Source organism: Carcharodon carcharias, chromosome 20 (assembly GCF_017639515.1).
Source record: "Carcharodon carcharias isolate sCarCar2 chromosome 20, sCarCar2.pri, whole genome shotgun sequence".
In the NCBI taxonomy this organism is placed as follows: Eukaryota; Metazoa; Chordata; class Chondrichthyes; order Lamniformes; family Lamnidae; genus Carcharodon; species Carcharodon carcharias.
The window spans coordinates 107750908-107775744 of NC_054486.1; the positions used below are offsets into that span (position 1 = coordinate 107750908).

At 41.6% G+C, this 24837-nt stretch overlaps 1 protein-coding gene and 1 long non-coding RNA gene across 4 annotated transcripts in view; one reads left to right on the plus strand and one right to left on the minus strand.

The window, feature by feature from the left end:
• LOC121292402 overlaps positions 1–12664 on the plus strand; it is a 38931-nt gene extending 26267 nt beyond the window's left edge. For both annotated transcript variants that reach the window (XR_005946259.1, XR_005946260.1), the window contains one exon: positions 10412–12664. This is a non-coding gene — a long non-coding RNA (uncharacterized LOC121292402). The remainder of the gene's footprint in view (positions 1–10411) is intronic.
• LOC121292401 (calmin-like) overlaps positions 1–24837 on the minus strand; it is an 84868-nt gene that overhangs the window by 4264 nt on the left and 55767 nt on the right. For both annotated transcript variants that reach the window (XM_041214260.1, XM_041214261.1), the window contains exons 8-13: positions 24297–24379; positions 21645–23048; positions 17168–17319; positions 16719–16821; positions 5789–5938; positions 942–1003 (exon numbers count right to left, since the gene is read on the minus strand). In XM_041214260.1, coding sequence (XP_041070194.1) covers positions 942–1003; positions 5789–5938; positions 16719–16821; positions 17168–17319; positions 21645–23048; positions 24297–24379 — 1954 coding nt within the window. The remainder of the gene's footprint in view (positions 1–941; positions 1004–5788; positions 5939–16718; positions 16822–17167; positions 17320–21644; positions 23049–24296; positions 24380–24837) is intronic.

The window sequence follows — 24837 nt, forward strand, 5'->3', positions numbered from 1 at the left end:
AGGCTTAACTGCTTACTATTTATCCACTGTTTATTTCCTGCACTCGCTCCTTAACTCCATGGAAGCTCTTCACCTCATTTGGTGCCATCTGCTGCCAGCAGGTGATCTTTCTCAGATTAGGAGCTCACTCACATAGGAAGGTTCCAGTCTCCTACCATTGCACTCGATTGAGTGGTGAGCCCAAAATGGCCGTGCTGTCTTATCATGCTACCCTCAGGCGTGTGTCAGTATGCACTTTAGTCTGGGTTCCACAGAAAGACTTCGGGGTATTTAAAAAGCAGGAGGAGTAGTAGGAAAATCAGTTCCAGAGGGAAGAGTGATGCAGCATGGATTTAGAGGCTTTCATGAAAAAGTGTATGTCAAAAGGATAGGGCAGGTGAAGCATTTCGGTAACATTATCTTATTGTGTCAGGTACTGGTAAACAAAAAATCAACAAATAGTCAAGGCTTTTTAAGATGAGGGTAGTATTTATTTAAGCTGCCACAACTAATAAATTCTCAAATAGGATGGACTCCCCATCCAGCCTTAGACCAAGTAACCTAATTTCAGAACTGATGTCTAATTGAAAACCCATCAAAAGTCTTGTTTTGCAACATACTTTAAAAAAAACCTTTGCACATTTGCCAGTGAACCAATCAGTGCACATACAGATCAGAAACATTTCAATTTCTTTGTTTCCAAGACATCAGCATCCACTTCATATCAAGGGCTAGCTGGGATGCCTAGGTTCAAGCTCCAGCATATCTACACATATTTTGGTAAAACACATTCCTAACATTGCAGTTAATCTCATCTGAGGAGAACTGCAGATTAAAGTACATTATTTACTTTGAATATTCTCCAATGCATTTGGCATTACATACTGTGGCTTGTTAACCTGAGCAGTAACAGCAGGTTCTGGTCTGTACCAGGCCTGGACTAACACATTAAGTATTCTTACCTTGTTCGGAGGTGTGTTTCATCTGTAATTTTTGCCTCATTCAATAGCAGACTCTCAGATACCTGCAGTTTGAAAAGTTAATACAAGATGGCAGCAGTAAATCGTTAAATTCTTTCCCTGCTCTTGTAGGACATACATTCCATAATCATGGCTCACTGCTATAGTATAGATCCCTGATATTTTCTGCTAACATTTCTTAACCAAAGGTGACTAGGTTCAGTGGGTAAATGAACATTGCTCTATAAAATGCTATGGCAATTTTAGCAGAATCAAGCCAACAAATTTCCTAAATTTCAAAAAGATTTGACTGTCCAGGCAGTGTTTTGACATTTGATCATGGAATTTTTTGGAGAGTTCAATAATGGTGCTGAGCTCCTTTTGAAAAGTGGGGCAGGGGAACTTCGCCTAGTTTTGCTCATTTAAGCATCAGTCAGGAAATTGATATTCCCAGCATGTGACGTGGTTTCCTCTAAATTGGTGTCTGCGGAGTGGCCCTCTGAAGTCATTCCTGATCCCCATCCCCATCCCACAGTGGGCAATGGAGCTATTCTGGGGAGCTCTTATAATTGGTGTCACCAGAGTAATCTAGCAGGGAGGAGGCCCTATAGAAAAGATCAGCAAGAAGTTGATACTTTAGAGACAGTATCAAATAAATTTTAAGGCAAGTTTACAAGCTTCCTTTATTTAAAAGAAATGGAAGAGATTTAAATAGTAGTGCATCTTGCCCACTCCTTCCCCCTCAAATCCTTTTGAGTAGAATTTGTCCCTCTCAGGGTAAGAAGTTCCAAATGAATAATTTTTTGGGCAAGCAAAAACTATCCAGATCATAGAAGAACGGCCTGCTCCAAAATCCTCCATTCAAAAATATTTTGCATTGGTTAGTAACAACAACTTGTATTTATATATTGCCTTTAATGTAGCAAAGCTTCTTAAGGTGCTTCACAGAAACATCATAAGGCAAAATATGACACCAAGCCACATAAAGCTATGGCCAAACGCTTGGTCAAAGAGATAAATTTGAGGAGCATCTTAAAGCAGGAAAGAATATAGAAAGGTAGAGAGGCTTATGGAGGCACCAATGATGAAGCAATTAAAATTGGGGGTGCTCCAGAGACCAGAAATTGGACGAATGAAGATATCCCGGAGAGTTGTGGGTGTGAAGGAAATTACAAGAGGGGAATTGTTGGTGGTGAGGCCATGGAGGGATTTGAAAACATGAAAAGAATTTTAAAATCAAAGCATTGCTTGATAGGAACCAATGTAGGTCAGTGAACACAGGGATAAGGGGCAAACAGGACATGTTGTGATTAAGGACAAAGGCAGCAAAAGTTTGGATGATTTCAAGTTTACAGAGCATAGAATGTGCAAGGCAGGACAGGAGTTTCTTGGAATACTCAAGTTTATAGTTAATAAAAGCATAGATGAGGCTTTCAGCAGCAGATGAGCAGAGGCAGGGATAGAGTCAGGTGGTGTTACAGAGGTGGAAATAGGCAGTCATTGTGATGGGGTGGATGTGTGGTCAGAAGTTCATCTCAGGATCATAGAATGGTTACAACACAGAGAAAGACTATTCAGTCCATCATGTCTATGTTGACTCTCTGCAAAAGTAACTCAGCAAGTCCCACTCCCCTGTCTTTTCCCCCTAGCCCTACAAATCTTTTCTCTTCTAATAATTGTCCAATTTCCATTTGAAAGCCATAATTGTATCTGCCTCTACTGCACTATCAATCTGTGCATTCCAGATCCTAACGACTCACTGCATAAAAAGGTTTCCCCTCATGTTGCCTCTGGCTTTTTGCCAATTACTTAGCAAAAGAATTATTCAGTGCCTTCTGGTTCTTGAACTTTCCACCAACAGAACAGTTTTTCCTTATCTACTCTGTCCAGACCACTCATGATTTTGAACACCTCTATCAAATCTCCTCTCAACTTTTTCTTCTCAAAAGAGAACAGTCCCAACTTTTGCCAATCTAACCACATAACTGAAATGTCTCATCAGTGGAACATTCTCATGAGTTTTTTTCTGCACCCGCTCCAATGCGTTCACATCCTTCCTAGAGTGCGGTGCCCAGAATTGGGCACAATACTTCAGTCGAGGCTGAACCAGTGGTTTATAAAGTGTGAGAATGGATGTTATTTTTAAAATATTGTTGGGGAATATTGTGTTATTCTGTGAAGAAGCGTGTGTATGTATATAAGTGATTTAATTAAGCAGGGGAAAGGTTACTAGAAGACAAGTTGTCTGAAAGGATAGAGGTGCTAGGTTTGTGCATTTGTAATGAGATAGGTTAGATCTAAATTTGCATTTTTAGATAAGTTGAGAGCTCGTTTGAATATCAAAGGGAAGTCAGAGGTGACAAGAAACATATTTGCATCTTATAGGTGTTTTATAGGTAAACAAAAGAGGGTATATTACATTTTATTGTTCCAAAAGCAGAGGCAAAATGGAAACAAGAAAGATTTTATATTTGGAAGGATTTGAGTTTCAAAGAGGTGCGAGAACAATGGAACCTGAGATGAAAGGGAGTAAAAGGTACTTTAGAGTTACTGTGGAAAGATTATCTACATCCTCTTGAAGTCTATCACTATCCTCCTCACAGTTCACTATGCTTTCAGGTTTTGGATCAACAGCAAATTTTGAAATTGTGCCCTGTACATCCAAGTCTATGTCATTAATATAGATCAAGAAAAGCAATTGTCTTGATACTGACTCCTGGGGAACACTGCTTTATAACTTCCTACAGCCTGAAAAACAACTGTTCACCACAACTCTCAGTTTCCTCTCACTCAGTCAAATTCGTATCCATACCGCAGCTGCTTGCATTTTATTCCATGGGCTTCAACTTTACTGGTAAGCATGTTATGTGGCACTTTGATCATGTTTGGAAGTCCAAGTACATCACATCAACCACAATACCCTCATAAACCCTTTCTGTTACCTTATCAAAAAACTAAAGCAAATTAGATAAACATGATTTGCCCTTAACAAATCTGTGCTGGCTTTCCTTTTATTAGTTCACATTTGTCTAAACGATTCTTAATTTTGTCCCAGATTATCATTTCTAAAAGTTTTCCCACCATCAAGGATAAATTGACCAGACTTTAGTTGCTGGACTTATCCTTCCACCCTTTTTTGAATAAGGCTGTAATACTTGCAATTCTCTGACACCATCCATATCTAAGGAAAATTAAAAGATTATGGCAAGTGCTTCCAAAATTTCCATCTTAAGATGCCCTCTGAAATGACCCTAGCAAGCCACTCAGTTCAATGGCAATTAGGGATGGGCAACAAAGCTGGCCTTGCCAGCAATGCCCACATCCCATGAAAGAATAAAAAATAGTATCCACCCTTTTCAATTTTTAGCCCATCCAGTATCTCAGCACCTCCTCTTTCATATGATTTTGGCCCTGTCATCTTCCTTGGTAAAGACAGATGCAAAGTACCCATTTAGTACCTTAGCCATGTCCTCTGCCTTCATGCATTAATCCCCTCTTTGGTCCCTAATTAGCCCTGCTCCTCCTCTTACCACCATTTTACTATTTATATGCCTGAAGTAACTTGTGGATTGCCTTTAATGTTGGCTGCCAGTTTCTTCTCATACTCTGTTTGCTGCTCTTATTTCTGTTTTCACTTCCCCTAAGAACTTTCTATATTCCACGTGGTTCTCAATAATATTTGCCTGACATCCATCATATGCACCCTTTTTCTGTTTCATCTTACAACTCTATCATCAATAGACCTTGGCTTTGTTTGACCCACCTTTCCCCAACTGCACCAAGCTATTGCCTCTCTAAAGGCAGCCCAATGTTCCATTACGGTGTTGCCTGCTAATCTTTGATTCCAATTTACATTGATCTGATCCATTCTCACCCCATTGAAATTGGCCCTCATCCAATTAATGAAAAATATGACACTGAGTTTACAGTTTGGTTCAGTCTCAGACAGTTACCAGTGAGAGGCATGAAGTCAGTAGTTAGGGAATGATGTTTGCAGCAGGAACAGAATACAATGGCTTCAGCCTTCCAAATATTTAATTGGAGGAAATTTCAGCTCATCCAGTACTGGACATAGACAAACAACCTGGCAATTTAGCAACAGTGGAAGGGTTGAGAAAGGTGGTGGTAAGGTAGAGCTGCGTGTCCTCAGCATACATGTGAAAACTGATTCTTTTTTGAATGATGTCACCGAGGAACAGCATGTAGATGAGAAATAGGAAGGATCAAGGATTTATGGGATCCTTTTGGGGGACATCACAGCAATTCTCACTGTTTTATGGCAGATGGTTTGACTTTGGTTACAGCTGAAGTCAAAAATTACAAGGCTTCGACAAAAGCCACTATATTGCAACTTCATTGCATGTTCTGCAGAAACAATGTGCTAACATGCAGAAACATATAAGATTCTGAGGGGGCTTGACAAGATCAATGCTGAGAGGATGTTTCCCCTCATGGGGGAATCTATAACTAAAGACATGATTTCAAAATAAGGGTCTCCCATTTAAGATAAAGATGAGAAATTTCTCTCAAGAGGATCATTAAACTTTGGAATTCACTACCACAGTGTGCAGTGCAGGTTGAGTCATTGAATATATTCCAAGCCGAGTTAGACATATGTTTGATCTACAAGGGAATCAGGCAGAGAAACGGAGTTAGAACCGCAATCAGATCATCCATGATCTTGTCAAATGGCAGAGCAGGCTTGAGGGGCCAGTGGCCTGTTCCTGCTCCTATTTCTTATGTTCTTATTCCAATACATGATAAATTACAAGGTCAAGGCAGCCATTTAACAGTTATTAACATGGGATATTAGAAAATGGGTATTCAGCACATACTACCAAACACACTACCTTTTGCTGAGTCTCATCTTGTCCAGTCAATGATGATATCTTGGGATCAGGACAGTGCTCATCCTGAACTAGTTCTGTTGGTTGCACCAACAATTCCACATTATCTTGGTTACTTGCGTGTTGATCTGAATCACTTGAACATCGTTCATCCTGAGGAAGAAGCAGCAAAATAATGCTGTTAATTTTGAGGCTCAAGAATTCTGAACCTTACCAGCATATTCCCAGCAGGTTCGGTCCTTAGTTGACCTTTTTGGATGGCCTTAGAGTGACTGAGGTTCGGTTGATCCTTGACAAAATTAATGACATAGCAAAGAGCTGGGATTAAGCTATCCATATGTCAGGAGCTCACACAATCCCCAGCCCCAAATAGGACCTGGCGGAAGGTTATATGAAAGTGATATGGCAACCAGAGGCATAAGTAGGGACCATTGGGAGGATGTGCAAACCCAAGGATAATCAACATTATTTTTACAAACACAAAAATTAAATGCAGTTCCCTTCCTGACCCATGACATCCCAAAGCACTTTTGCAGTTAATGAAGTAGTTTTGAAGGTGGTCACTGTTGTAATGTAGAAACCGCAAAAAAACAAGTTCCCCACAAACAACAATGTGATCAACTCTTTTTTTTTCAAAAAAAGAAAGCACAGCTACATGTATTCTTAGGGTATTTCTGGTGGAGACCTCCAAAGACTACCTCCACTCGCCTTTTTTTTTATGACAGGTGCTCAAGATGTTTCTCCAGCAGTTCAGGCATCCACCACTGATTAGCTAATCAAGATGCTTTCTCTTTGAGCCCCATTATGTATTTTTAGGCTTAAGACTTTAGCTTTTTACAACTGCAACTGTGCATATTCACAGCAGGTTCATCTTCAATTGGAAATAGAAAAGCATTGTAGACAGAAAGCTTCATCTGGAAGGAAAAGAGAAAGTAGGAGAGTTCCTTTATAGGTCAAAATAAACCACAGCGAACAGAAGAGAGCAACAGGTAAGGATGATAAGTCAAATGCAGTAGTTACCGGTAAATAAAGGGAGCTGTTATGTTTAAATAATCTGGAGAAATTTATGAAAAATCTATAAAAAGTTGAAAAGCATTAGATGATGAACAGAAGTCATCTTTGTGAAATGGCATTAGAAGGGTGAAAGGAAAGTAGAACATATAGGAAGGAACAAAGTTCTTTGCCCTCTCAAATTATAACAAATCTACACAGCTATATTTCAAGAATTTGTTGTTTCTTCCTTTCACTGGTCAATTTTTCAAGCTGTTGAACACAGGTAGTCAAGGCAAATTTGAATATTTCAAGTCAAGGAAAAAATTATGGAACCAATGTAGGGGATGCAGCGAAAGAAATGGGGGTGGGGAGATAGAGGTGGAGAGATAGGGGAGAAGAAGCAATAGAGAGAATGGGGATGGGGGGGAGGATGAAAATACTGAAGATGGGGAATTCAAAATTAGTGGGAGCAGGGGGATTGAAGCACATGACAACTGGAACAGAACAGAATCAATAGGAACAGAAGTATAGTCAATTAGGGAAGGAGTATTGTAAAAGGGGATAATGAAGTAGAATGGAGGTAGCCTTTAAGGAGTAACTACCACTAGTGGGGAATTGGCAAGGGAAGGGATTAGCAGCCGGTAGCAAGGAAGGTACTAGAATCCTCTTAATTGAGAATAGTGAGTTGAGCTGCAAAACCTGCAGTTATTCAGTGCTGAAGCCTTCCTCAGTATAGGTCGGCCCCATTAGAATCAATTGTTAGCTGCAGTTCAGTGATAGCACTCACGTTTCCAATCAAAAGGTTGTGGACTCACGTCCCGTTCCAGAGACTTCAGCACATAATCTGGGCTGATGCTCCTAGTGTAATGCCAAAGCCAGACTGTCCTTCAAATGAGACATTAACCAAGGCCCTATCTACCCTCTCAGGCAAACATAAGAGATCCAATCACACTATTTTGAAGAAGAGTAAGGGAGGTCTCCATGAATGCTGGCCAATATTTAATCCTTAACCAACATAGTTAAACAAAATTATCTGACTATCATCACAATGCTGATTGTGGGAGCTTACTGTGTGTAAATTGCCACATTAGCTTTAAAACAGTGAATACACTTCAAAAATACTTCATTGGCTGGAAAGCATTTTAGGAAATCCAAAGATTGGGAAAGGCACTATATAAATAGAACTCTTTCTTTTTTAATTGGTCATGGAACATCTGGCGAATGCATCAAAGGGAAACATGGGGAAGTTATCATGGAAAGGGACCAAAGTGCTTGCAAGATGGACTGAATACACACAAGACATATCTGAGGACAACAGACAAGAAGAAACACCAACAATTAAGAAAAACATGGGTGGTCCAAAGGTCATGAAAGATGAAGTAATAACAGCAATAAATAAGATGAAAAACAATAAAACCAAAGGCCCAGATGAAATAGTCCTCAAACAAATTAAAAGTTTAGAAGACTTTGGAATACACAAACTGACTCTCATCTTTAATGAAGTTTACGACGTGGGAGAAACCACAGAAGACTAAGTAAATCAATATTTATTGCACTCACTGAAAAGCCCGGAGCAATTGGAGTACTAATGAATAGAGGCAGAAGTAAGATAAAGCCAGAAATTTTAGCTCTTCAATGTGGTTTTGTAGATGATAGAGGAACAAGAAATGCTATTTTTATGGTACACACGCTATCAGAAAGAGCCATAGAAATGAAAAAAGATGTATTAATGTGTTTTATTGATTATAGTAAGGCATTTGATAAGGTGAAACATGAAGAACTAATGAGCATGTTAAGGTCTTGTGACCTTGATGGCAAGGATCTTCGAGCGATAATTATTGGGAACAAACTGCAGCCATAAAAGTTGAGAACTATTTTGTGAAGAATAAAAGAGGAGTCAGACAGGGATGTGTTTTCTCCAGATTTATTCAATTTGTATAGTGAAAATATTCTGAGAGAGATTGAAGACCTTCTTGGATTATTAGTTGGAGGTTACAACCTTAATAATATAAGAAATGTCGATGATACCATTCTTATTGCAGACTGAAGAGAAACTGCAAAAGATTTTGGATAGAGTAGTGAGAGGAAGTGAGAAGAAAGGGCTGAGCATAAATTGTAAGAAAACAAATGTCCATTAGTGTCTAAAAAGAAAGTCATACCAGAATGTTAGACCACAGTGAAAAATGAAAAGGTCACACAGGTAGACAAATTTTGTTACTTAGGAATTTATGTTAATGTTGGACAGAAAGCGTGACCAAGAAGTAAGAAGGATTGGAATGGCTAAAGGTGCATTTCAAAAAGTGAAAAAGATAATGATCAATTCAAAATTAGCTATTAAAACAAGCTGACAATCCTGGAATGCTATATTACACCAATTTTGACATACAGACGCGAGTGTTAGATGATCAGCGAAGCAATGCAGAAAAGAATAAATGCTGCAGAGTTGTGGTTTTGAGGTGAATAATGAAGATACCTTGGACAAGCCACACTATCAAAGAAGAGGTGCTAATAAAATCGGAGACTAAAATAATTGCGCTGACCAAGATCAGGAAGAGACAGTTGGAATTTATTGGGCATATAAGAAAAAAATCATGGGGGAGTTTTCTATTATGGAGACTAAGTGCAGTAGTGGGCAGGAAAGTCTGCATGATTCCTACTGGGTGGCTGGGTGGATTTTTGTGCCAGATCTTCCACTTTTCAGCTCATTATTTATGCACCAGTGAGGAACTTGTCAAATCTCCTGGTGGGGCAGGCAGGGATTCGTCTGCCCCGCTGTTACCCCATGGGGCACCACATTTAAATGGCACCCGCACAGATATTCACTCACTACAGTGGTGAGTAAAGCAATGGCCTCAAAAAGAAACAAATCCTCAGCACCACATCTCAGCAAGGTCTCCCAGGGGATTCTCCAAAGACGGGAGGTCCATCTTTCCGAGGGATGGGAGCAGAAAGACCACACACCTGACCACTCCGGCCTGGGAGGAGATCGCCAGGGAGGTCAGTGCCTGTGGGCCACAAAGATGACTGTCCTGCAGTACAGGAAAAGGATGAATGATCTGATCTGCTCTGCCAGGTTAAGTGAACCTTCTCCTCACTCCAAATTCTCACTTTCATAAGGGTGTCAGGCAGTCTAAGGGTTAGAGTCCACGGGGATGTCACACAATACCAGCAGATGAGACAACAGCACTGAATGTCTGGCAACCACTTTAAGATCACCATTTCATGTAAGATCCTGCACAAACAGCATCTTCTTCAGTTACTGGGGAGGGCTCAGCACACACAGCAAGCATGCATGCTTCTGAACTGTTCTTTCATCCACGGTGTTCACAGTCAATCCGTTTATCTTCATGCTTGACAAAATTTTCCACAACAGAAGGGAGAGATAGATGACCAGAGTTTGGGGGGTGGTGGGCAGACCCTGAGTTGAGGACACTCTCCCCATATGAGGAACAGGCAGCAGAGCTGGCTAGAGAGGAGAGGGTTCGTTCCTGCATGGAACGAGAGATCGACCTTGCCCAACAAGCCAGTGCGATCCATGCAGTAAACATCGGCCACATGCAGACAATGACTGTGGGTGACCTACATTGTAGGAGCCTGCCTAGTCAATCACTAATTATCTCTTCTCTATTCCAGCCACCAGCAAGAAAAGGCAGAGGGAGAGCTCAAGCATTTTAACCCCAGACCAGCTCAGATGAGGATGCTGAGGAACCATTCGATGAAGACCCATCACTGTGTTCACCTGCACCCTCCACCAGTGCAGATACACACACCTCTGTTGATACGAATATGTTGCTAAAAGAGCTAAGAAAATCTTCAAGCTCACTTGTCCTGCATAAGGGAGTCCACTCTGACATCTTGATCACCAAATCTTTCTTCGAAATCCCAAGCTGCTGGTCTATCTTTAGCCATATACAGAAGTACCTTTTCTGTGCATATCCATCTGTGTGATAAGGCTTGCTGTCCCGTCTCATATTCTTTTTGTTTGGCATCCTTTATCAATTTCTCTTCTAATTTGTTAGTAGCCACAAAATTTCTTGATCACAAAGGCTTCTACTTATAGGCATTCCTAGTATTTTCTAAGGTCCTTGTTCGTGTCAAACTATGACCTTCACTCACCCTCCTCTCTCTTTCTGGACTACTGCTACATGATCTCTCCCTCCTATAATCAGAGTCCCTTTTGCAAGTCCCTGATCTTCTCCCAGGGCTGTGACCACTTTCAGGTTCACTTTCGGAACTCACATTGCGTTTTCTGGCCTTCCACATCTTACTTCATTTTGCCAATCCATGGGTCTTAACTCTTGTCCCTCATCTTGCACATTCAGCCAATGTTTGTATTTGCCAGTGCTCTCCCAATAATGATGGCAACCCTCCACACACTGGCATATAGGTTACTCTAGTGCCAACTTTGGGTAGTTGTTCTTTGGGATAAATAGCCTTATCTTGCACTTCAGTGTCACTTTGTTCATAAACAGTCATCCCTTTATCTGCCATAATCTGCTCCTCATAATTGTCTAACATATATGTATGCAAAATGCATAGTACCTCTTCACTTTCTATGCTCTGTTCGGTTCTGTAAATGTATAATCTGTGTTAAATAGCCTCGAGGAATGTACCCTAACAGTTTGATTTCCATGTTGTAATGTTACTGTTTTTCCATCACTGCCTATAACCTTACTGAAGCCTTTCCAATCTTTTAGCCCTTCTCTTTTGTAATATACCATGACCCCTGTATTAAACTGTAATTTTGATGGCCTTATGCAGTGCCATAAGGCTCGTCAAATTTACTCCGAAACCTCAGCCTTGTTAAATTCCTTTCTCCTTGTATGCAGGGCATTCAAATGCTCAGAAAAAGTTAAACTAATTGTATCCCCTTCCAAGGCCAGTGGATGATGCCGCATCACCAAAGCTATTTTTGGGTTTCTCCCATAAACTAATTGATAAGGACTGTACCCCTCAACCATTTGAAGTGAATTCTTCACATGGACTGCCCACACAAGGGCAGATGGCAGCTTACAGCTTGGTTGGTCAGCTAAGATTTTGTGAAGAATCTCATCAATTACCACCTGATTTCTTTCACAAATCCCATTACGAAAGGGACTTTCCGCTCACATTTTCACACATTTTTAAATTCACTATTGGAAATTCCCCCCATTGTCAGTTAGGAATTTAGCTGGTACTCCCAGTCCAGTTCCTATCCATTTTTCCATTATCTCATCAATAATTACTTTTTTTTCTTTACTATATATTACTGTTGACAGACTGAACTAGTTGATAGACCACAAGGTGCAGGAGAACAATGTTTTTGTCCTTGTCCCATTCCTTCAGGGCCATTGCGACAACTTCATTAAAGTCTCTTGCTAATGGGAGACTCACTACAGGATGTATTGGTGTCCTCCTATATCTTCTACATATATCGTATTTCTCACTGATCTCTTCTATAAGTTTAGTATTCGGCATACATCACCCATGCATCCTTTAGTAGAATTTTTAACCTATGACAAGATGCATAGGCAAACTGCCGATGTAGTTCGTAAACAATTTGCCTTTTCTCCTTTAAACTCCTACTCCCTGATGTCATCAACATCTTTAACATCGTGATTCAAAATTTTAGGTCTTGTTAAGGGAATACAATAATGTCCAAATTGCGTAAATTCTAAATCTACAGATTTTCCAAAAACAATTGTATTATTGTGGTCTATATCTAATTTTATTTGAGTCTTTTTCATAGATGGCTTACTCAATAGTAAGGGTATTTCACTGGATACAACATCTGTACTGATAAAATGGTTTATTCCATCTATGTTATACAAAATCACCACTCTCTAATGATTTTAACATGTTATCGTCCCTGAACCTGAAATAAGTAAAACTTTCATATTCCTTAAACTTACCTTGGTCTTTACTATTTAGAGAATCCAGGTAGCACTTCAACCAATCCACTCCATATACTGTGACCCACTATCTAATACAGCACAACTGAACGAGTACAAAACTAGAACACCCATCACTAGACTAAAGCTTCTGGTGATCAGTACAATTCCTTCTAACTGATCAGTATCATCTTCCCCTTCCAATCCTTTCTTGTCATGTGTCATTTCCAAAACCCTGTTATTCCATTTTGGACAATTCATCACAATGATATTTCGAGTCACATCTGAAGCACCTGTTTAGCATACTTCTGCTATTCCTGGGATTCATTCTCCTGCCGTAGTTATCCAATTCCTGTCATCTATTTGAGCAACCAAAAGGGTTTCTATCTTCATTTCTTTTGTTGTGGTTCTTCTTTTGTATTGATTCTTGCACCCCATATCTAAATGGAGTAAGTTATCATTGACTACTGTGTCAAAACTGACTGGGCCATATCTCTCCCAGATGCAAACTTGGCAGGCTTCCAATGAAGGCAGGCTCATGAGCGATTGACAGTAACCACACAATAGTCCTGCTGAACTCTCTTAGTGTACAAGGTTAACATAACTCACAGGTTTCCATCCATGTTGTTGTGTAACAGATCACTGCATCCTGATGTCCGATGGCACTTTGGGGCTCCATAGCAAAATGCAGCCTTTGTTGCATTAATCATGCATGAGAGCTGGAGTTTGGAGAGAAGTGCTGTCCAGATGTAGTTCCATCTTCACATCTTCAGACAGTCAAGCGATAACCATTGACGAATGTTCTTCCTCTTAGAGCTGTCTTATTAAGCTCCTGTCACATGTTCATGAGAGCATTGATGTGTGCCATAGCGTTTCTGTCTCTTGAAGACAGCCATGGCCACTGACTTTTGCATTCCATGGTTGAAAGGACTGCACTATGTATAGTTGCTTAAGCTTATGCGCTGGTGGAGTGCTTATCCCATTACACCGCGGCCCCATTCTCCCTAGGCTACTGTGCCTTCCAAGGATGACCCCATTATTAGGGTTCAAGGTGACTTATGCTTCCTCTGTTATCATTTTCAGATTGATGACCTTTCGTGAGATGTTGGAAGATGACAATGAAGGTCTTATTGTCTCTCCTGCATCAAAGTGTAAGAAGAGCTGCACTCGTATCAACTTGTCTTCACCTTATTCCTCCAGGAACCTTGTAGTTATGAAGTTGTCATGGGCACATCTTCCATGTTGTGCATGTGCGATGACATCTTCATGTGGCGTGTCTGAATCCTCATCCTCTACAAATTCATCACCTTCAACATCCTCCCCATCCGAGGAGATGTGTAGCTCCTCCATGTTTCCCTCTGGCAACACATACGCCCTTTGCAGTGCTAGGTTATTCAGGGCGCAGCAAACAACGGGACACCTCTGTGGTGATATTGGAGAGCCCACCTGATCTGTCCAAACATCTGAAATGCATCTTTAAGAGACCAATTGTCTGCCCTATTAAGGGCCCTGTGGTTGAATATGCAGCATTTTATTTCTCCTCAGATGCACTCTGTGGACAAACAACAGGTGTCAGTAGCCATGTCTTTAAAGGATAACCCTTATCACCGAGGAGCCAACCTTCTATGCGCCAAAGGCCCTCAAAGATCTGTGGCACCTTTGAGTGACTCAAGATGTAACGGTCATGAAAGCACCCTGGGTACCCAGCACAAACATGCATGATCTGCTTTCTGTGCTCACAGGTAAGCTGGACATTGAGAGAATGAAATGCTTTGTTATTAATGAATCTAAGAGACTGCTCTCAGGGAGCTCTCAATGCCATGTGTACAGTCAATGGTGCCCTGCATTTGTGGGAAGCCTGAGATTGATGTGAATTCCACAGCTCTGGCAGCCTGGCTTGCTTCATCCATGTGGAACAGCACGTAATGGTGAGCTTTATTGAAAAGGGCATCGGTCACCTCCCTTATGCATTTATGTATTACTGATTGTGAGATTACGTAGAAAGATCCACTGGCAAAAAAGTTGAGTGCAGTAGTAATCTTAAGTGTAACTGGTATTGCATGCACTCACGGCGTGAGTTCCTCACGGAGGATGTGGCAAATATGAGCTACCTAGGCAACTGAAGATGTCTGCAGCACTGTCTTTTGCTCATCTCCATGTATGAGCTGTAGACCTTGGTCACACCAAATGTCTTTGAGGATTTGGTCCCTCCTCGTCAGCATCTGGATCTTCCTGGGGCCCGGCTGGCTCTTGTTCCTAAGGGTGACAATCTTCCCTGAGCTGTGCTCCCACATGCCCTGAGATCGCTCCTTGACCGATTTGTTTCTAGCTTGCTTTTAGAACTGTCATTGGAAGGTAAAGTGGAAAATAGTGCTGCCAGCTCTGAAGAAGGGTCATACGACTCGAAACGTTAACTCTGTTTCTCTCTCCACAAATGCGATCAGACCTGAGCTTTTCCAGCATTTTCTGTTTTTATTTCAGATTTCCAGCATCTGCAGTATTTTGCTTTAACTATATTGTATACGACTGTCACTGTTCAGAGAGGCTTTCCCTCGCCAAAGACAGGGGCCAAAACATGCTTGTCATTCAGAGTCCTCTAATGTGGCCTCAGTGCCAGGACAGTCTGTTCAATATGCCCCCGACAGCGTGGCCTCAGCACCAGGACAGCCTGTTCAATATGCCCCCGGCAGCTAGGCCTCTAGTCTGTTCAATATGCCCCCAACAGCATGGCCTCTAGTCTGCTCAATATGCCCCCGATAGCGTGGCTTCAGCACCAGGACAGCCTGTTCAATATGCCCCCGGCAGCGTGGCCTCTAGTCTGTTCGATATGCCCCCGACAGCATGGCCTCTAGTCTGCTCAATATGCCCCCGACAGCATGGCCTCTAGTCTGCTCAATATGCCCCCGATAGCGCGGCCTCTAGTCTGTTAAATATGCCCTGGCAGTGTGGCCTCTAGTCTGTTCAATATGCCCCGGCAGTGTGGCCTCTAGTCTGTTCAATATGCCCCGGCAGTGTGGCCTCAGTGCCAGGACAGTCTCTGACTCCTCCTTGGACAGTTTAATAACTCTTGCCCCAGGACAGTCTTTCACTACTACACTCTGTTCCGTCTTGCTCCTTCTCACCCGTGTTCCACCAACATGCCCCCACTCCTCCAAGTCTTGCTTCCATCTTCCCCCTCACCACTGATCTTGCCTCCCATGCTCAGCCTGCTGCAGCTTGTGATACAACATCTGAAACCTCACAGCAACACTGTTATGGATAGGCGAAAAAAGTATCTACATACCTCGACGTCATTGATGAGATGAAGCCCACTAGGTGCATGCCACTTATATAAGATCGGAAAACAGACCTTTCTAGTTATCCGGGGCACTCAATTTGAAGGGAGGACATAATTCCGGTGAGTTGGCCTTTTAATAAACATTCATGAGATGGAAATGAATGCAAATACGGTTCCCGACATAGATCAGCGGGTATTTTGAACCGCCTTTAATCCGCCTCCAAAGTTGGGAGAACAAAATTCCAAACTAATTTCCCCTGTTAGGAAACTGCATTTTGCCATCATGCCAAATTTTGTGCCACTGCCCTCCACAATTCCTGCTGCTGGCAGGAGTGGAAAATTCTGCCTCATGATTTAGAAAGTCTGATGCTGACGGGAAAGATCGATGGTAAAGGAGATCGAAGTAGACAAAGAACAATCTTTCTAAAGAGCCTTGCAAACTGGATGAATGTATCACCAATGAAGATGATCCATGCCTCCAGAGCAAGATTAACATGGAAGTCCATGGTCGCCAATGCCCTCTTAGGATATGGTACCTGAAGAGTGAGAGACAGCCACCTACAGGTGCAACATCAATATCCTTAAGCCCACTCACCATTTTTACCAGATTGATATAATCTAACAAAATCTTCCAGCCTCAACAAGTTTTAATGTCCTCCCCTTTAAAAGAATTGCGATGTAGAAAGGCTGCTTCTCCTGCTTAAATGGGATCTGTCTGACCAGAGAAACTGCCAGTCAGTACTGACTAGTACTTATCCTAACTCCATAATAGTTCCCAGTCTGTTTCACTCACCACTGCTTTCAGGAGTGACTCTTGGTTGTGATATTTATGGCTGTTGAGAACATCATAAATGTTTTTCTCTCGCAGGTTTTCAGTATTTACTAAAGTGGTTGAGCTGGTAAAACAAAAATCAGATATCAGACAAGTCATCAGTTTGAAAATAGAGTTAAAATTAGTTATTTAATAAAGAAAAATTTGATTTGTGGCTTGTAATTTTAAAAAAAAGAGATCATTTTGACCATTTGGTCATTTAGCCTGATTGCTCCTTTTTTGGCTCGGTGTCAATTTATGTCCTATTGTGCTCCCATGAAGCACCTTGGATTAAAGGCAATATATTAAATGCAAGTTGTTGTTCTAGTTGCTGGTTGTACATAGGAAGCAAAAGGCTATGAACAACCTGACCACAGAATGAGAAGAGGAGAGAGGCAAAGAAAGACAGACAGATGGAGACAGGCACCCACCTTGAAATCGCAGTACTTTGCAGGATTATGTGTTGCTTGTCTATGGTATCAGTTGGCAGCTCTGAACCATTATCATAACTCCCTACATCTTCTCCAGTCTCTTTTGGACCCATTACACTTGGCAGCAAATCCAAAAGCTGGTCTCCTAGTACCTAGGAAGGAAAGGAAATCAGCCTAGTTAAGATTGCTCTGCACAATACAATTCAAAACTTTGAAAAACAAGCATCTTGCTGATTTTTATTTAAACTTGCTTCCTATTTCCAAAACAAAATTTGCTTTTGGTCTTCTGACTATACCCTTTTCTGTGAGGCTTCTATTTCTCAGAAAGCTATTGTTCATTTCAAGCCAAAATTTATCACCAGTCCCTTTTCCAATCAGATTGATGTCGTAGTCAATTTCTGAATTAAACTAAAACGGAACAATTTGGTGCATTTTTAAAAACAGCTCATTCTGGTTCTCCATCTATTTAAAAATAGGTACAGTGTACCTTGCCAATATCTCCTTATGGCTAAAATAAACAAGACATTTTTTCTGGGAGCACATGTCTAGGCAGCCCTCCAGTATTTCATCCAAGTAACCAGGGGCGGATTTAAATGAAACACTGTGCAGTGGCATGGGGCTCCCAAACATGATGAGTGAGTGAACTGTTGTAAGTGCCGTCTTTCAGCTGACATGCTGAACTGTCTGCTAGGCTGTACACAAAAAAAAATCTCTTGGCAGCATCCCCCCTCTCAAGATACTAAAACAAACCATTACAGGATTTGTGAGCTTGATGCGGCTAGAATGAAGGGGAGGGAGAGGAAGAGTTGGGGGAAGGAGGATTCGGGATAAGCAGTTCCAGGCAACGTGGGTGGACAGCTGAGATCTGAGAGACGGGAGACACTCTCCAGTGATACCCTTCTGTGCTTGCTCAGTTATAGTGTGCGGGCTGCTTTCGACAAAGCGATGCAGGTTTCAGTTGTGCAGATTAAGTACAACAAATGCAACACAGTTTTAGAGGCACCAGATTGCATTGTTATTTAGTTTTCAACGTTGGTTATAAAACGAGAGGAGCAGGGGAGAGAGAGAAACGATCTGGATGCACAGCACATACATTTCACTGCATAATAACCCTTCTGTTTGTTGGCAGTATGGCAGCAGGAAAAGGAAGCCTGAATATTACAAAAACTGAATGGGGATCCGAATTGAACTGAACAATGACTGGGAGAACAGGGAGGGGACGGAGCAATGGGGACACCATTCCATTGCAGTGCCAATCATTCAGGGGAACCAGTCGGGAAAGGGGGTGGTTTTGATGTTTACTTGAAGATTCAGCCCTTTTTGTTGTGTGTGTTAATGGGGGTTTGGGCTGGCACTGTTTTCTAGAAAAGCAGGGGAATTTCCCCTGCAGTCCTGCTATTTATCAACCAGCATCAGAAAAGAAATTTATCTGGTAAAAGGTCACATGCTGTTTGTGGGAGCTTCCTGTGTGCAACAGTGACTGCAACTCAATAGTACTTTTTGGCTGTTTTGTCATTGTTCACGACCACTGGATGTCTCAAAGTGTTATTACATTTCAGTCTTTCTTTTAAAAACTCCAGCATTAAGATGGGGAGAGAGATCAAAGAGAGTCACAGGTTAAATTGGAGATCGCTAGTCAGGAAACAACATGATGACCCCCTCCTGCCCACACCACCTAATGTACTTCGAGAGTTCTATTGCCTATTTCAAATATTGATGAATTTTAAAGGGCAATAAACAAGTTGTAAGGTGAGCTGGGGTATAAGTTAACTGTTTTATAAGATTGAGTTTAACCATGGACTTTAATCTCTATCCTGAATGTTTATTCTATTCATAACATCTTATATTACTGATAAACATCAGATGGTTTAGATTATAGTAATCATCGCTGTGACATTTTTCAATCTGTGAAATTGGCAACAAATTGAACAACATGAAACGGGCTAAAGAGTCATTACTGAGAAGAAACACACAGTGCAGGATCAGTGATATCAAAAGGATCAACGCCTTCTTTTCTCTCTCCACAGAAGCTGCTTCATCTGCTAAGTATTTGCAGCATTTATGTTGATAATTGAAACGTTTAACCGGGACAGATCTGTTCTCAATCTACAGAAATTGGTCCCTTCCAATTAAATTATTTTATTGCTCAAGATTGCACCATGTCCTGTTCCACAGCCAGTCGAAAGCTTATGTTTTTCGCAACATGAGCTGCTCAACAGACGTTTCCCTAGGTTTGACTGGAAACTCTCAACCTTGGCATTGCCTCAATCCTGCCATTAAGATATCACTTGCTAACCAATTACACCACGAGAGCAAAGCAATGCTCATTTGCATACACATTTTTAGTTGTATCATCTCGTTAGTGGGCAGAAGCAGTTATGTGACTGTGTAAAAGCCGGTGAAATAACCAATGCCCCATAGTTTTGGGTTGTGTCCGGTGGGGGTGGGCCAAAAATGAAGCTGAGCACAGGGTCCCTTTAACTGTAAATCCACCACTGCAACTAACCATTCCCCATGTAGTCATTTGGTAGTACAGAACTTTAGTATTGCTGAAAAAAGAGACATGTCAAAGCTTTTGTCTTGCAGTCATCAGAACACTTCGCAAGAATACCAATGTAATGGGAAAACAATTTATAATGTATGAGAAGAGAATGCTGATTGGTTGGCAAATGGACTCTGATTAGTTGAGGCTTTGCCATGGAGAATGCACCAATTGATGGTGACTGACAGTTAACTGCCAAACATTGTTTGAAATTTAAACCAGGCAGCTTGACCCCAATTGGTCAAAGCATTACCCTGAGGAATGACTTAGCGAGTGGCTGTCACTTATTTAGTTTATCTGAAACGTGCGCAATACGTATACATGTTGTGTCTGCAAAGAACAGGGCCCTGTGTATTATACGTAGCTTCCAGTACACACAAGTACACCACACTGTGAGCCCTACTGACAATCTTAAATTGGTTGTCAGCATAATTCTTAGCACAGAGAATTATTTAGCAAATGTTGACCAATTGCAGAATCACATTTAACGTTGGACATTGTGTTTTGAGTTTTGCAAGCACGGGCTGGTTGGCACAGTCTGTACCTTGTCCATTGCGAACAGTGGCTGGGACATGCTGTTTGATACGATCTGTCAGTCTTTGGAACGTACGGCCTAAATACCTAGCATCACACTGGCACTGAAATTCATGTACCACATTACTCATTGTGTCAAAGGAAGAACGTCTTTTTGGCTTAATGGCAGCGTCCTGTTGGTGGCGAATACCACTTGTGTTGCTACTGCGCAATAGCAATGTGAAACAGCTAGCTTCACCTGTTGCTCAAATTTTTAAGATACCTTTCCCTTCCAGGGCAATCTGAGGTAGACTGGGCACTTTTCAGGACCAAAAGTGATGGCCTTAGGCGTGTTCATGAGTTTGTGAGATATACAGCGCAAAATGGTCTGATCAGGGTAGCAACTTGAGCAACGGGTGAGGCTAGCTGTTTCAAGCTGCCACTATGCAGTAACAATGCGAGTGGTATTCATGCTATGCTCCCAATGCGATCTCCTCTACATTGGGGAGGCTAAATGCAGACTAGGTGAGCAGACTGCTTTGCGGAACACCTTTGCTCAGTCTGCAACCACGACCCAGATTGGCCTGTTGCATGCCATTTCAACTCACCATCTTGCTCTCATGTCCACCATTGGTCTGCTGCAATGTTTCACTGAAGCCCAACGCAAACTGGAGGAACAGCACCTCATCTCTCAATTAGGCACTTTACAGCCTTCTGGACTTAACACCGAGTTCAACAACTTCAGACTACAAACTCTCTCCTCCATTTGTACCCTTTTTTTAATCCAATTTTTAAAAAAAATTTTCTTCCCCCAATAGCAACCTCCCCCCCCCCGCCTCCACAGGGCCATCTGTCACTTATTCTTGCTTTCAGAGTGCTGACCCATGTTCTGCTACTAACACATTCTGCTATCTTACATTTATGCCCTATTAGCACCTTTAGTTTTAACGCTACCATTAACATTCCCTTTGTCCTGTGTCCATGATGTCTTTGTCAAATTTCCCCTTAGCTCCCACCTATCCATAACCTTCTATTTTGCTCCACCCCTCTTAAACAGTTCTGAAGAAGAGTTATATGAACTCGAAACGTTTCCCTCTCCACTATTTCTCTCACCACTGATGTTGCCAGACCTGATGAGTTTTTCCAGCATTTTCTGTTTTTATTTCACTTTTATTTTTGGAATTAAAACAAAAGAGGATTCAAATTCTCAGACTGCCATTATGGAATTTCAACGTACTCTGGAATTCCAGGATCAGTCATGAATAGCAACTAACAGGTTAGGAAAACTAAAAACTTGAATCGTTAGCAAATATAACTTTAGACAACATGGTAATCTGCATGCAAGTGTAGGAAGGCTTTACAATGCGTTATACTGGACCTTTCAATTCTGGGTGTAACATAAATATAGTGAAGGTTTGTTACCTCTGTGCCTGCACTGTTTTTCTCTTGATCTTTTTCATGTTCTCTCTTGGGCATCTGAAGATCTCCATACTTTTTCACTGAAAATTTATCTTCTAGCTGTTCATTCATAGCTTCCAAGACAGGCTGTTCAGGCAGTTTATCAATAGATGTCAGAATGCGTTCACTGGGAGCACTTGGGATTGCTACTGGTATAAACTGGGACAGCTCAGTTCCTTGGAAAGAAGAAAATGCTTGAGCATTCTCACCAGCTTCAGGATGATTCAAATTATTTAAGGTGTAAATCTGATCAGAGTTAGGAGTGCACAAAGTCTTTTCAGAGAATGTTGGACTAAGCTCTTGCAGTGAAAGTGAATTACTCAGCTCAGAACAAGACTGGTAAGCTTCATCATCAAGTGGCGACAAATCTTTATGGTGTTGAAACTCCGGAACAAGTTCCTTTTGAGGACTACCAGTGACTGAGAAAGCTTCAAGTACCTTAGATACAGGTACCTCATAATGGGGATAGTAAACAAGATTAAGCGGAATTACAGACACCTTTTCATCATCCAAAAAGGCATTATTTATGACTGAAGGCAATAGCTCATTCGTTTCACGAGATGGCTTTTCATCAGTCTGTGTACATAATTCTGAAATATTCCGACTGCGAGAAGGCATACTGGCACTAGTTTGATTGCCTACATGATATAAAGAAAGATACTGATCTTGTGGATCATTGGGATCTTCATGCAATGTATTACATGAGCATGTGTTTTCCTTTTCTGTGGAGATTTCCAAGGAGGAGTCACATAGATCTTTTGCAAAAGACTGAGGTATTTCAACTCTGGACCCAACTTTCAACACATCATCTGCTGCAACTGGTGAATAATGATCATAAGGGACTGGAGAGGAAGGCTCCTTCTCTGAGACCATTATTTTCTCACCCGTTGAAGACTTTCTCTTCACTGGGCGTAGCAAGACATAAATCTCTTCTACTGTGTCAGTAGCATTGGCGTCAGAGGCAGGTTTCAAGGATCCATTGTGCAGATCAGAAGATGTTGACTGACTATCTTGATGTAAGGATGTATTTGAGTTATTGATATTGGAAACATCGATAAAGGGAGTGGTAACCATTTCTCTTTCAACAGAACCACTATCCTGGATGACAAGAGAATAATCATCTTCTTTATGTAATGGCTGATTGTCTTTTACTGGGATATTTTGTGGACTAAGTTTCTCATCTTTTAGATGTGAGCGAACAAGGACCTCAGGGTCCTGTAGGGCCGGTGAGCTATTCTCTAAAGCATGATGTATATCCTCAATGTGCATCTTATGGGAATTCCGTGCACCAAGATCTGAGGACATGGCTGCAGACTCGACATGAGAGTCTTCAAATGGAGATTCATACGCATCTTCTGCAGCATTGTTCTGTCGGCAAATAATAATGATTAGATGTAATAACAAAGCTTGAATATTAATCTGGATTAGGAGCTCTACAGTGGGATTCATACATACAATTCATAAAATGGTATGCCCTCAATTTCCACTATTTTGTGAGGTATCATTTTATAGAAACCAGATGTTTTCTTCACTGGCATGTGAATGTAAGAACATAGGAAAGAGGAATAGGAGTTGGCCATTTGGTCCCTCAAGCTTGCTCCGTCATTCAACTAGGTTGATCTTCTACCTCAATGCCATTTTCCCACACTATCCCCCAATCCCTTGATGTCTTTATTGTCTAGAAATCTATCAATCTCTGTCTTGAACATTCTCAATGACTGAGCCTCCACAGCCCTACACAGCTCCACAGTAGAAAATTCCAAAGATCCATCAACCTCGGAATGAAAAAAATTCTCATCTCACTCCTAAATGGCCTGCCCCTTATCCTGAAAGTGTGTCCCATGGTTCTAAGGAGAAAAGGAATTAATTTTGCCCATCCCTAATTGCCCTCGAGAGGGTGGTGGTGAGCTGCCTTCTTGAACCGCCGCAGTCCATGTGGTGTAGGTGCACCCTCAGTGCACCTACACCAGATGGGAGGGAGTTCCAGGATTTTGACCCAGTGAAGTGATGGAATCTAGCTAAATAATTGAGCAAGCAATATATATTCCAATTCAACCAATCTTTATGGCGGCAGCAGTGTTTCTCCTTCATCTGTCTTGTCCTTCAGAGTATGGTTTAAAGTAGTGCTAAACTGGGCCATAGGAATCAGGATAACCTCAACTCATTCTCATGATCTGGGCTGATCTCAGCCATGGTGGTACTACAACTGGCCTCAGTAGCCTGCCAACAATCACTGTGAAAAATAGGTACATGGGACGGAGAAGGGTGGGGATTGGTGTTGACAGCCCCTGATGGGCCACACCTCAGCAAGGAATCAGCAGTTTTAGGACAAAAGGGAAGAAAATTGGAAAAGTTCAGAAAATACAACATTGCTATTAACAAAAGCAAAGTGAATTGGTTTTCTTTTAGGGCAAAGGGATTAAATTGCCAATTTGATGGTAAAATAACCTGGGGAGCCACAATAAGAGGGTAGTATATCCCTTTTGTCTTTTATTATGCCAGCACGACGAATGTTGGACAAAAGTCATTCTATTAACAGCAACTGGAAGATAAACAGCTGCTAAATGCTAAATGGTAGCACAGAGTATGACAGACAGTGACAGGCAAACCTCATACCTCATCGATGTCAGGGAAGTGTTCCAGAAACTGCGACACATAAGTGGTAATGGACTGTTCTTCTGGATGTTCAACGTCCACATCTGCAGGTAAGAGAATTGTCCCTATATTGTTAGTGTACTGGTCAGATGATGTTCATTGGGAAGAGAGGAGGGTATGGGTTGTGATGTCTAGTTGCCATATTGGGACAGAAATTAGACTTGTGCAAAAAAATTTGGGCAGCAAGTCAGGTGGGGTGATTGTTCCCATGGCAACCTGTTCCGGTCTTGCAAGAATGGAAGTGGCAAGAGCCTAACAGATGTCCTAAGGTAACTCGCCAGTCCATGGCATTAGAAATTCCGTTCAGTCCACAGAACTGTCCTTTGGGAGAGGGGTGAAGCAGAAGGAGGTGAGTCCAATCCAGTAGTGGTCATTTGTACTTTTGTGGACCCAGGAGAATCACTCCAATTCCTTAAAGCTCCATAAAATAACTTTGGAAACATTGTGTGACCATGCAGCTCAAGACCTGCCAACATAACTCCAAGCTCCACCTATTTGTACC